Below are 13871 nucleotides of genomic sequence, written 5' to 3' on the forward strand. Positions count from 1 at the left end.
CCTGAACCCTCGACTTCTAGCCTCGATCTCCCAAAACAACAATATTTCTCTAATAAGTTTTAAAACAACAATATTTCTCTAATAAGTTTTAAAACAACAATATTTCTCTAATAAGTTTTGAAAACAACAATATTAATATTAAAGGTTATTTTTTGGTTTAGATAAAATTTTGAAATTAATATATATCAAATCATTCAAATTTTTTTTAAAAAAACTTTATTTTTAAGTTGGAGACAGAGATTTGAACTAGAAGCTATTAGTTTTTTTTTTAATTTTTTTTTTATTTTAATACAAATAGTTTATTGGTTTTAATTTGTCTTTAATTATATAATTTTGATTATTATTGTATTCAAAAGATTTGTTCAATATCGTAGGAATCAGAACAAAATAAAAATACATATTCAAATTCTCCAAATTCTCAATTTCCCAGCTGTCATATTCTGTCCTACCCAGTAAGAAACAAACCAGTCTTGCATTTAATTTACTCATTAAAATTTCACAACGGCCGTTCAATTCATCTAGGCCATACTCTTTCCTTTTCCTTTTCCTTTTTATTTTATTTGAAAGATCATGTAGGCCATACTTGAAGGCACACGGACAGGAGGATGATATATTTGACTGGTGGCGTGGCATCCGCTCCCCTGGCCACCGCAACTTAGCTTATAAAACTGTCTTTTTCTTTTACCAAATGATGTGATAAAATAATCTGAACTATAACTAAGATTAAAAAATCAATTATTTTTAATACCCATATTCTGTAATGGTCTAAATATAAATATAGTTCAATTGACATCAAGTTTACGTTATTGATTTTGTTGGTGCTTGTATCTCGTTTTGTCTTGAGTTGCATCGTGAATTCCCGGTGACATTGACCTCCAGCCTGCTTCCTTTTGGTTTGGTCTTGATCTTGTCTGAGTTGACGTAAGAGATCCTCACACCCATATATGTGGTGTCGAGCTTATAGTACTTTGATGTTTAAGTTAGTATTATAAGTGACTAATTCAGCTAAGTACGGAAAAAAAAATAATGTTTTTATTTAGATTACTTACTCTTTCCTTTGGGATGATTGAATCAGACAATTTATAAGCCAATCCTACACATGCTGCACGGTTGTGTGTGATGGCAAGGGTATCAAGGATGTTTCTATCGCTCGAGGTTGCATGGTATTAGTCCGGTCTCAGCTCAGCTATTTCCTAGTTGGTATATATTTACCGGTTCAGCTAGTCGGCCCACATCCCAAGGCACCGACATTTCCCTTTTAGGTCGTTTCTCTCTTATGCTCTATCCCAACACCCGTTGGACTTAGGCCTTATCTTGGGTAATCCTCAACAGATTTCAATATTAGAGGTTTAATTATTCTGTCCTACCTAATCTTAAAAAAACATATGTTATAAAATATTTGTTTTCTTTCAACAGTATGGGTCGTGATTATAACTTCTCATATTTTTGTATAGAACTGAGAAATTCATTAATAAAGAAAATGTTATATGTATAAAAAAATTAAATCATAAATTTGACCTCTAAATCCGTTTGATAACGATTTTATTTATAGTGTATATTTTTTAAATTTATGCTTGTAGTTTTTTTTTTTATTTTTATTTTTAAAGCTCACCATAGTTCTCAATAAACACTTAATATTGTCAATCAAATTCTAAAGTTTTTTAAAACTGTTTTTTCTTTTCATAATTCGCCTTTCTTTTTTAATTAAATAGTAGCAAAAAGTGAATAATGAGACAAAAATGAAAAAAAAACATATATGTGAACGAACTACTTGTGAGCTCGATTTTCAAGAATTAAGTAGTTATCAAATAATACCTACAATTTTAAGATGGTGTGATAATCATGTTGCCAACTTTATTACTAAAAAATAAAAATTAATCTCCTGTTTTTATCTCCTTCTCATTTCTTAACAAACAAGTGTTTGACTTTTTTTCTAGTTATATCCGTTCAATTATATTTAAAGGAATTATAATATGAGACTCACCTCTTCGTCTTTTTGGATAATTATCAGTATAACACTTATCAGATATGTATAATATCATAAACTTATTATCAATTTAATTATAATTTAATAGATAAAATATCAATTTAATTATAATTTAATAGATAAAATATTAATTAATATTTTAAAAGATGATTTTATCTCTCGTTCTACCATTATTAAACTAAATAAAAACAATTAAATGAATCTATTACTAGTTCAAACCTAGTTCAATAAATTAAAGCCTCATGTGTGATATGTCCTCCATCAACAATTAGAAAGATGTTTGAATATTCCATTTAAAATCTTAAAACATTGTGTTGAATTTAATATAGTAATGAGAATATCTATTATGTAAAATTTTGGACGTATTATAAAAATGGTTAAATTGTAAAAAGGATTAAATTCTAATTTTTCCCAATTAAAATTATAATTTATTTTAAAAACACAAAATTTAGATAAAACACAACCGATAGATGGACATGTGTTATAGTTAAATTGGGTAGTTCCTCAAATTTTTTTAAAATAACTATTTAATCATGAATTTTAGGTTGATTTAATCCATATACTTTCAATTTTGTAACGATTTGGTCTATAAAATTTAGTATCTAACAATTTAAACACTATACTTTTAAAATTATAACAATTTAGTCCCTCATGTAAAAATTTATATCAAAATTAGATGTCAATTTTTAATGTTTTATAATGTAAATTTTATATTTTACAACAATATGGAGTCTCTAATTAGTTTAATAGTTTATTTATGTATGAAATCTCGTTACACCTTATTATAATTTCTATAGTAAAGACTAATTTGTTACAAATTTTAGAGTACGTGGACTAAATTGTTATATAATAAAATTTAGAGACTAAATTATTATCTAACGAGTAAAACTAACCCAATGATTGTTTTTATGGAAATTTAGGGATTTATGGATTAGTTTGTACTTTTTTTAGTTATTTCAGAAGAACAAAGAGGAAAAAGAAGCGAAAGACAGTTGGTATGATAAAATGATGAACGACAAAATAGAGCGTAAAAGTTGAGGAAGATGAATGTATATACAATTGAAAAGGTAAAATCCTTCCCTTTTTCCACTTGTTCAGATTCGGATGCGAGTTATTCCCATTTTGGCATTTCTTTATTGACTTTCCCTTTCTCACTCACATGATCTTAATTCTTAAATTACCATTAAGTAATTTTGAAATCCATAAAGCCAAAAATATCCATAGCCACATTCAATCCAATTGAATTGCAAGTCAAGGAACAGGTTCGGTTTCTTTTCCCCTTTCGATCCGATCCAGAAGATCCGGATTTTTTGGTCATGAGCTCTGAGCATTCCGGAACTGCCGGTGGTTTGCCGGCGCCGGGAAGTTCCGGAGGCAAGGGAAACTCGTCGTTGTCATCGGCGTCGGGGACGAGCAAGGAGAAGCAAAAGGAGAAAGCGAGAGTGAGTAGAACGTCGCTGATATTGTGGCACGCTCACCAGAATGATTCTGGTGCTGTTCGCAAGCTCCTAGAGGAGGATCAATCCCTCGTCCATGCTAGAGATTACGACAGCCGCACTCCTCTTCATGTTGCATCGCTTCATGGTTGGATCGAAGTTGCCAAGTGTTTGATTGAACACGGTGCTGATGTTAATGCCCAAGATCGCTGGAAGAACACTGTAAGTTTTATCTGCCTGTTCTATACGGAAATGGTCGTTTATAGGAACTATTTCTTGTGTTTATATGGTAGCTCGATTAATATTTTACGTTTCTTTTTACATTCGCTCTTTCTGTATTTGGTTTTGATTCGAGTTTCTTGGATAGCGGCACGTTTTAGTTTCAAGTCAATACGGTAATTCAAGCATGTGTCTAGTGTTGTTTAGCCTAGGTCAGTGGCCAATCCGCGGTTATCGGCTTAAATCTCAGGAGGACAAAATAACTCAAGAAAGAAGCCCATTTCAATCCTAAATAACCTCGTGCCACGTTTCCCCGCCCCAATTATTTCTTATTTTATATGCACTTCTTGGAGTTCAAAAACCTGTATCTTCTTTGTACCACTGTATGTGTGGGCATGAGACTAAATTTATCAATCAAAACGAGCATATGCCTGCAGCTCAAGGGTTTTACGATTGTACTACTCTGAGAAGGATTTCCCGTACGCGGTTTATTTGAACTACTTGCACTGCATGGGATTTAAGTCTGGTCAACTCTGAAGGATTGATTTTATTTTGCAATTGGTCGTGGTCCATTGCTGTAAGGTTGCTCTTTCTCCTTAAGTGGAGTTAAGCGGCTCTGTACATTTTGCTACTTTATAAGGATGTAGTTTTCTTGACTCTATCTTTTGTAACTATCCTATAGGTGTCATTTTGCACAGTTGGTCTGCTTTCTTGTAGGGGCTGCTTTTGTGGGTAGGGTGTTTTTTCTTGGCCCTTGTATTCTTTCATTTTTTCTCATGAAAGTAGTTATTTTTCTTAAAAAAAAAACAAAGAAAAAAAAATCAAACGATCAAAATAAGCTTGCTCTCATACTTCCTAGTTGTATACTCTGTTTCTCTGTTTGAAGTTGTTTCGTGTGACTGTTTAGAGTACTATTATTGAGTGCAACATTTGTGTAAACCACTTAGCACCATCAGCCTATTCAACGCAGTCTAGCTTCTTTTTTTTTTAATCCCCCAGCATTTCTGGTTGGATTTACAAGGATCTTGTCTCATCTATGACAGCCACTAGCTGATGCGGAAGGAGCTAAAAAGCATGGCATGATTGAGCTTTTAAAATCGTATGGTGGCCTTTCCTACGTAAGTGAAGAGCTTCCCTTTGGGTTGTCTGTATTTGTGTTCTACCCTATGCATGGGCCAATTGGCCTTGTTCGTATAATTTTATCTTTTTTACTATTCATTCTTCTTCCCAAGCATACATATTTTCTTGATTACTGTGAAATTCAGATGCTTCTATTTACATTCATACTATGTTTGGTAGTATCTCATATTTCCTTGCATTTTCTACGAGTTTTCAATGTTACTGCTATCTTTCTATTTCATTTATATGTTTTATCTTATATCCTAGTCTTACTACTCTACATGTTATTGAGCTGACTAAATAAAAAATAAGATATTTCATCACTGTGAATGTTCTTGATAGGTAACAAGAGAAACTGAATATTCTTCATATCAGGATTTGGTTTCTCACTAACTTCTGTTTTGAGAATGAAAATATGTGTTGCAGGGCCAAAATGGAAGCCATTTTGAACCAAAGCCTGTTCCTCCTCCTCTGCCAAATAAATGTGACTGGGAAATTGATCCTTCTGAACTGGATTTTTCAAACTCAGCTATTATTGGCAAGGTACAAAAGATCTTTCTTGAAATTCCCAGCAAGCAGGACTTTTGCCATCCTAGAATTTGAAATTCATCCCATATGATGATTGAACTCGGAAGTTGCTTGTGCTATTTCAGTTCCTGTATTGGCTTCGATTTGTTTACCAATGCTAAAAATCTTTTCTGCTAGTTACTGCATCAAGAAATGCAAGTACAGGTCTGAAGCGTGTTAGTTGATTGAAAAGATTAATAACTTTTAGCCGATACGTACCAAGGACTTTAAGATTTAAGTTTTCTTGAAACAGAATGCCTAAGATTCTTTCAGCCAGTTACCTTATATTGTTACTGGAAAATTTTTCTCCCCCGTAGTTTTACCTTTAAATGTGTGTAAAAAACTGGGTTATGGAAGAGAACTGAGGTTAATACTATCTTTAAATTTAGGAAAAGAAGTGTCATCTTTAAATTAAAAGCCTTTGATTCTGTACACGTGTTCCAGAAAACCTCTTTAATCTATTCCCCCAATATGAGTGCTGAAATAATTTAATGTTGGGCCTTTTGTTTTGTTTTTGTGGTTTGAACGCTTTGTTAGTTTGAATATCAATTCATTAAGAGAGTAGTTTCACTTATGAATTCCTGTCTTCTGCAGGGGTCCTTCGGGGAAATTTTGAAGGCCTATTGGCGTGGAACCCCCGTAGCTGTCAAACGTATTCTTCCATCACTTTCGGATGATAGACTTGTTATGTAAGACCCAATATCTTTTAGATAGTTCCATCTGATGAAGCTGTACCTTGTCTAGTTACTATTGTTTATAAAAGTATGTTGAAGGAAATAAAACAAGAAAGTAACGATTGTTTATAAAAGTATTTGACTTCTAAAACAATGTACGTATTCCTAAGGTACAACAGAACAGTGAACTTTACGGAAAATTTCCCTTTTGTATTTATTTTTCCTGTTGCTTTTCCTTGCGCCAACGGCCTAAATACTAATTCCACCAGTTCCAATATCCACCACAACCCCTCTTCTTCTTTGTCTTCTTTTCTCTCTCAAACTAAAACTTACTCTTTAAAGCCTCCTACCCACTATTTCCATAAAATTTTCTGTGAATCTTATTAATTAATTAATTTATTTTTACAATAACCATCTAAATCTTTACTAAGTTAATGGGATTGGAGTTAATTGTAAGTGTTGGTTTTTCTCATTCAGTCAGGACTTTCGACATGAGGTTAATCTGTTGGTGAAGCTACGCCACCCTAACATTGTCCAATTTCTTGGAGCTGTCACTGAGAAGAAGCCACTTATGCTAGTCACTGAATATTTAAGAGGGGTAACTGATGGAGTTTATTTTTATTCTGATACCAAAATTTCTTTGGTTTTGTTATTTTTAAATGGTAATTTACTCATGCTCTTGCTTGGTGACATTGGTCCCTTAGGGCGATCTTCACCAGTACCTCAAGGACAAAGGTTCACTCAGTCCTGCAACGGCCATCAATTTTGCACTGGACATCGCCAGGTAAAAGAATTTGATTCCATAAAACTTTTATAAAAAAGAAATAAGTTGCCCTGAAGATTTTTTTGAAACAAAAGAGTAGTTCAAGGTTTTTATAGTTTTGCACTGGATATTACCAGATGAACGAATGTTGCACTAATTTGGCTTCTCAATGCACTTAGAAAAATGGAAGATCATTCTCCCATGTATTGTTGTTATTTTCTTTTAAGCTCTGCTGTTTGATTTGTGGTGAAATTCATCAACTTTTTCTTAAAAATGTTTGTACATGATTATTTTAATGTGAAAGAACATGAATTCTTAAATATTTTGCCAAGAAGAAATAAGATTATTCGAAGATTATTGGAAATAAAAAAACAAATCAAAAGATTTATTTCCTTTCCCTTTAATTGGATTGTGCTATCTTCGTACTTTACTTTTCATGAGTTGAGACCGCTTCAGTATCGGGTTTCTCTAAATGCTTGCAAGTTGCAAATATGGTCCTTAATTTTCAAGCTGCCTGATTTTGGTTTTTTATGCATAGTGAGAGGAGCCATTTTACTTGATAAATTGTCACGTTGGATTGCTTTGAACATCTTATATGATGGATCAGCCTAATGGAAAAACTTGATGAAATAAATGGAAAGAAATACTATGCATTATTGCTTTATTTGGAAAATGGCGCTGCATGATATTCAGTTGGATGTGGATAAAGCAATGTCTAAACTATTCAGTTGGATGTGAATATGCAGTATTGCTTTATCACGTTGGATTGCTTTGAACATCTAAATCTTATTCGTTTGTTTATATTCAAAATTATACATCCACAACCAAATGTTTAAACTTTCACTAATTTCCGGGGTCATGTACAATTTATTTGTGAATAAGGTTATCTGATTGTTTGAGATATTTTTACTGATACCTGAGTATCTAAAATCTCATCGTTCTTGAGCTCTAGAAATAAATGGTCATAGCTAAGTAATTCATCTCGATCTAATGTTTAACCAAGTCGAATATTTGCTCCTTGGGAGTTTACTAATCGTTCTAATCAGTTTGATAACAATTCCTATTCCAGGGGAATGGCTTATCTCCACAATGAGCCAAATGTTATAATTCACCGTGATCTAAAACCAAGGTGAGCTCCAGACTTCTATCAGCATGCAATCTCTCTCACTCCAAAAACTTTTGCCACGGATTAATATCTGAGACTTGAAAACCATATCACCAGTTTCTGCTGTCATTTTGTATTCATCGTAGATTCGGATTGAATTTTCTGTCATCTACTGTATTATTGGAAGAGTATTTTGAAATTCCAGGAACGTTCTTTTAGTCAATTCTGGTGCGGACCATCTAAAAGTTGGTGATTTCGGTCTAAGCAAGCTCATCAAGGTTCAGAATTCACATGATGTTTACAAAATGACTGGCGAGACCGGGAGCTGTAAGTACCTATCATACAGTTATTTTCAGTTTTATATAACTCTTTATTGCTTAAATCTTCTTTATCATGTCGTGCATGTGGATAAAAGACCGGTATATGGCTCCTGAAGTTTTTAAGCACAGAAAATATGATAAGAAGGTGGATGTGTTTTCTTTTGCGATGATATTATACGAGGTAATATTTGCATTCACAAGAGTAGTCATAAACTTTAATTGCAAGATACTACATTTGACACGAAACATTCCAACTGGTGCAGATGCTTGAGGGAGACCCTCCACTGGCGAATTATGAACCATATGAAGCTGCCAAGTACGTGGCTGAAGGTCATAGACCGATGTTCCGTGCGAAAGGATACCTTCCTGTACTGAGAGAGTAAGTTGGCCGTTCCTATTTCCTTTTCAACCTAATCATTTAGAATCCTTTTGGTAACCATTTCGTTTCTGGTTTTTGATTTTTGAAATGTAAGCATATTTTCTCTCAATTCTTACCATGATTTACATCTTTCTTAAGTAAAGGAGTTGAGTTCTTAGCCAAATTCTAAAACCAAAAACAAGTTTTTAAAAAACTATTTTTTTTGGATTCTAAAATCTGGTTTGGTTTTAAAAAGACTCCTAAAATGTAGTCAACAAAACTTGGAAACCAATGGATGAAGGTGAGATTTGTAGGCTTAATTTTTAAAAACCAAAACAAGAAATCAAATTGTTACCAAATGAGATCTTAGGTTTTTTTTTTTTCTCAAGTTTAATATCACCCACTTGATCTTACATTCTCTCAATGTTACTCCCGGCATTGAGATCGGATCTTCTCGTGTAAAAAACACTTGCCTTTTAGATCCAATTAATGTAGATAGCTTTTCGTTATCATAAGGGTAAACGGGAACACGGACAGAAATTGCTAATTCTTCTTTTTTCCTCTTCTGGTTTCATTTTTCCCAGGTTAACAGAAGAATGTTGGGCATCTGATATGAACAAGAGACCATCTTTCTTGGAAATTCTCAAAAGACTTGAAAAGATCAAGGAAAATCTGCCAACTGATCATCACTGGAATTTGTTTAATGCATAACATTCAAAGTGATGGTATAAAATTTCAAATGTGAATGCAGTATAGTATGCCGTTCCTAACATTCAGCTTTCTTCTGCTCGATTATATGCCCCTGAAGTTGCAAGTTTTTCTCGAATAGCAGAGATTGTGGGAAAAAAGATTAAAACAAAAAAAATTTACGGCCTGTTTTCACTCTGCTCAAATGCTGATTTTGAACAGAGCCTGTGAGTTTGATTGAAATTTCTCGTTTTTTTTTCTTCACCAGCTCGCTCTAGTATCGTCATTCCAAATCCCAGTCCCATTTACCGTGGAGGAAACTCCTCCAAAATGTGGCCTTCTTCAATGGTCTTTCATAGGATTGAACTGTTTCTTCTCATCTTTCAATTGTAATTTAGTTTTGGTAACGAAGAAAACACAAGCATTCTATGTAGTTCTACTTCCATGGCTTCTCTGACTGTCTTTTGGTGTAAAAAATGGATTTAGTTTGTTGCAAATGTAGAATAGATGATTGTGGCAATTTTCTGTTTCTTGATTAGTCTTTCGCCCATTTAAAAGAAACAATCAACCACGGTTCATATTCGAGTTTTCCCTCTTATAGTCTTCTTGTCACAGAGAGAAGAGAAACGGGGGAATGTACATTATAATTATTATTATTATTATTTTACAACTGTATTACTATTACTATATATGTTCTTGTTCTTGTTCTTGTTTGTTTATTTGTTTATTATTTCGGTCATCAAACTCCGAAATTGAGAAGACGAAGGCCCAAGGAAAGTCGATTATGTTGTGAAGGTGATTTGGAATATGGCAGAAGATATAAAATTTCCGTTGCTGACTTGCTAGCCCGAACCACCCGTGAATCTGAGACTTCAAATCTGATTACCCCAAATTCACTTTTATATCTACAAATACAAAAATGTATACATTATTTGATAATCGTTTAGTAGACCTTATTGTTTATCTATTCTATTTTTTAAAATTAAATCTATAAACACCAATCCTATCTTTAAAATGTATGTTTTGTTATTTTCTTTTTATCAATATTCTTAAAAACCAAGTCAAAATTTGGAAGCTAAAAAAAATAGTTTTTAATTTTTTTTAGAACTCAATTATTGTACTTAAACTTGGTTAAGAACTCAATTATTATATTTACAAAAGTTGCAAATTATTATAAAAAAAAGAAGAGAGAATAGATTTAATTTTTAAAAATAAAAAACAAATAACAAATTGTGGATTTTGGTTTTAAAAAATTGAGCTTATAAATATAAACACTACTTTCTATCTCTAAATTTCTTTATTAATGAAACACCACTTTCCATCACAAAACTAAAAGTAAACTTTTAAAAAAAATTGTTTTAAAATTTCATGAATAGTTCAAATAGTACTTTCATAGATATGAAAACCAAAAAAAGAAAATTAAAAAAAAAAAAAAAAAAAAACTAGGAGAAAATGAGTATAAATTACAAACGGAAAAGAAAAAGAAAAACTATAAAACTAAAACTAAACTAAAATTCTTATCAAACAAAGTCTTATTCATTTCTTGTTTTCCCAGGTTACAAGGAAAGATAAAATTTTATTTCATTACACTGTTTTCTTATGCATTTGATAATAACCAACACTAATGTTTTTTTTTTCCCCTGTTAACTTAATACCCATCAATAGCCCACTTAACTTATTTTTTACACACACACACACACAAAAAAAAAAAAAAAAAAAAATCAAATCAAAACAAATTGCACTCAATATCATGAGAACAAAAAAACTCATTATTATGTATATAAATGTCTATTACACTAAATAATGTTTTCCATTTTATTACAAGAAGACTTGATATTTTTATCTCTTTCAATTATTGGAATAGTTGATGAGTTGAAGACAACATTTTCATTTTTTAGTTCATAGGGATACGAATTTTCGGTGTTAGGTGTCTTCTTTTATAAGTTAAATTAGGCTCATATCAATAATTTTTTAAAATCTTTTTAGGGTGTGTTTGAAATATATTCTCAAGTGTTTAATTTAAAAAATAAGTCATTTTTAGAAGAAATCGAAGTATTTGACAACCACTTAAAATAACTTTTCAAATATATTTTATTTCGTTCTTATAAAGAAAATATTTAAATAAAAATATATTTTTTTAAAAATATATATTTTTTCCAAGTCAAAAGGGTTTGGATAGCCTTCATGTTGTATTTGTCAAACCATCCACCAGCCGTAAAGTTTATTTGAAGTCAAAGTTTATCTCAATGTATTTTTCAGCATTGGCCATTATAATCCTTTTTCAAAAGTTTATTCTTTTACACATTTGACAAATTCACCATTAGAAAGGCAAATATTTGCACCATTTTCTTCTTATTAAATTTAATCATGATATTTATTGTCAATCAATATCTAATCATTTTCAATTATTTATATCTTCATCATAAGAAAAAAAAAAGGGAATAAGACCATCGATTATGTTTGCTGATTGGATTACATGAACTTTTTAGATAAAGTGTCTCATTCAAACATTATTTCGAATTGTTTGTTTATGATTTTCCTTTTTTTCAATTTAGGATTGTTCACGTGAGTTTGGTTGTATTGAATTATGAAATTTTAGATTAAGTATGATTCGTTTTTAATATTAAGTGGTTACATTAGTGTTACAATCATTTCTCTTATATATAAATTATAATCTCTCTTATATAATAACAATTTTTTTTTTCAAAATGAGTACAATTGAATCGAACATATACTATCAACTTTAGAGTTTCAATCCCCCATCTTGCAATATTAATTTTTTTTTTTTAATTTCAGTTTTCTATAAAAAAATTGAGATTGTTTATTCTTCTAATTTCAAACGGGCATTTTAATTAGCTTTGTTTTTTAAAATTATAAATATAGACATGTAAATTTTGGATGTTTTCAAATATACGAAAATGAACCAATTATTTACATTATAACAAACTTTTGATATAAAGTGTTATAGCAGTCTTGTCATTTAAAACAATTTATTCTATAAAATATAAATGTATTTTATTTTCTTCTAAACCCATGCAAAACTTGTTAACAATAGATGGAAGGTAGAAATGCGTTTTCTTTATCACTATCCTTGAAATCAAAAGTGATTTCTTTTTCTTTTTGAAAATAAACATGGAACTTAGAAGGTGGAAATGTATTTTCTTTATTTCAATCTTCACAGTCCGAATAAACTTTTAAAATTTGAAACAAAATAAAGCTTTGAATGAGAATTTCTTTACTTATTTGAATATAACCTTTTAATTTGGTTTATTTAATTTTGATCCATATAAATTTTTAGGGACTGTTTGGGGACTCAACATGAGATGGTATACCTTGCATCATATATCATCTTAGTGTTTGAAGGCCAATTATCCTATCTCATCGATTTTAATTGTTTGTAGACCCATTTTCGGAACGTGTTTCGTATCTCACCGTCATTTTCTTTTCATATATCGTATATCATCTCAGTGCTTGAACATACTCGATTGTCCATACTCGATAAGAATTCTCCAGACATCAGAACTCTCTATGTTCTATATCATTTAAGTGCTCTAAACAGCCACTTAAGGTGTTTGGTCCACATACTTTATAAATTGGTGTTAAATAACTCAACTTCAATAGTAAATACTATCGAAGTTTGCACATATAGGAGGAACTTCATCTAATAATTGTGTACCTCAAATTAGAGGTGTCCAATTTTTCCGTCATGTGGGGATTCCTCGATTAGGTGGGAAATGAGATAGGAAGTGGGGAAAAAACTCATCGTGAGCTAAATGGAGATAGGGAATGCATTCCCCATCTTTGCCCTGGTCCCGATTAGGCACTATTTATTTATTTAATATCGTGTTATTATTATTATATAAATATTACATTTAAATTTCAAGTTTGGTCGTTCATTGGTCAAGATAATTAATATGTTTAAATTGAATATGTAGATTTAAATTATATATGTGAATAAGTTGGTTTATATTTATTTATGTATACTAAAAAGAGTTTATTAGTTTTTTAGGCCAAAATTTGAGTAATTTATTTTTAAATTCAAATTGTTAAAACTAGCCATAATAAATAATTTAGTACTAGTTTTAATTATTTAATTGAAATTTGCCTATGTTAATGATTTAAATTAATAAAAAAAACTAACGGACAAAATTATCCGTGGGAACATGATCCTCATTAATTCCGTGTGGGGAATCCCCGGCCCATCCCTACGGAAAATTTCACTAGGACGAGGAATGGGATGAGAATGGGAAATAACATCCCTAGCATCTCGACCCTGCCCCACCTTGTGGACATATTTTCCTCAAACACAGACTTCATGATTCTAACATATTAATTCCAAACTTTATAACTCAATTTATCGCTCTACGCATTCTTAAAAGTCAATAAGATGGTCTTAAACCACCTTATACATTTACATAATGAATTGTAGTACCTTTAGAATGAGTTTTATTTAAGTTAAAAATTATTCAACCCAAACAACTCAATAATGAACCCAACTTAACTATAAAATATTTGAATGAGTTGAGTTGAATTGTTGTTCATTTTTATTTTATTTTATTTTTGAAAAAGTCAAATGATAATATTTAAAACACATATTTAGTTATTTTAATAACTTATTTCAATTGAAAAGATAAAA

The 13871-nt window shown here is 31.1% G+C and overlaps 1 protein-coding gene across 1 annotated transcript; it reads left to right on the top strand.

The window, feature by feature from the left end:
- The first annotated feature begins 2925 nt into the window (after nt 1–2925).
- Nucleotides 2926–9755, top strand: VIK (VH1-interacting kinase). Its single transcript, XM_039037220.2, has 11 exons — nt 2926–3645; nt 4686–4760; nt 5188–5304; nt 5923–6017; nt 6480–6600; nt 6707–6786; nt 7835–7894; nt 8076–8197; nt 8286–8371; nt 8454–8569; nt 9133–9755. The coding sequence occupies exons 1-11, from the start codon at nt 3304–3306 to the stop codon at nt 9257–9259; spliced, it is 1341 nt and encodes a 446-aa protein (XP_038893148.1). The 5' UTR covers nt 2926–3303; the 3' UTR covers nt 9260–9755.
- The last annotated feature ends 4116 nt before the right edge of the window (nt 9756–13871 follow it).

Source organism: Benincasa hispida, chromosome 7, assembly GCF_027475165.1.
Source record: "Benincasa hispida cultivar pf3 chromosome 7, pf3_genome.v1.1, whole genome shotgun sequence".
Lineage (NCBI taxonomy): Eukaryota > Viridiplantae > Streptophyta > Magnoliopsida > Cucurbitales > Cucurbitaceae > Benincasa > Benincasa hispida.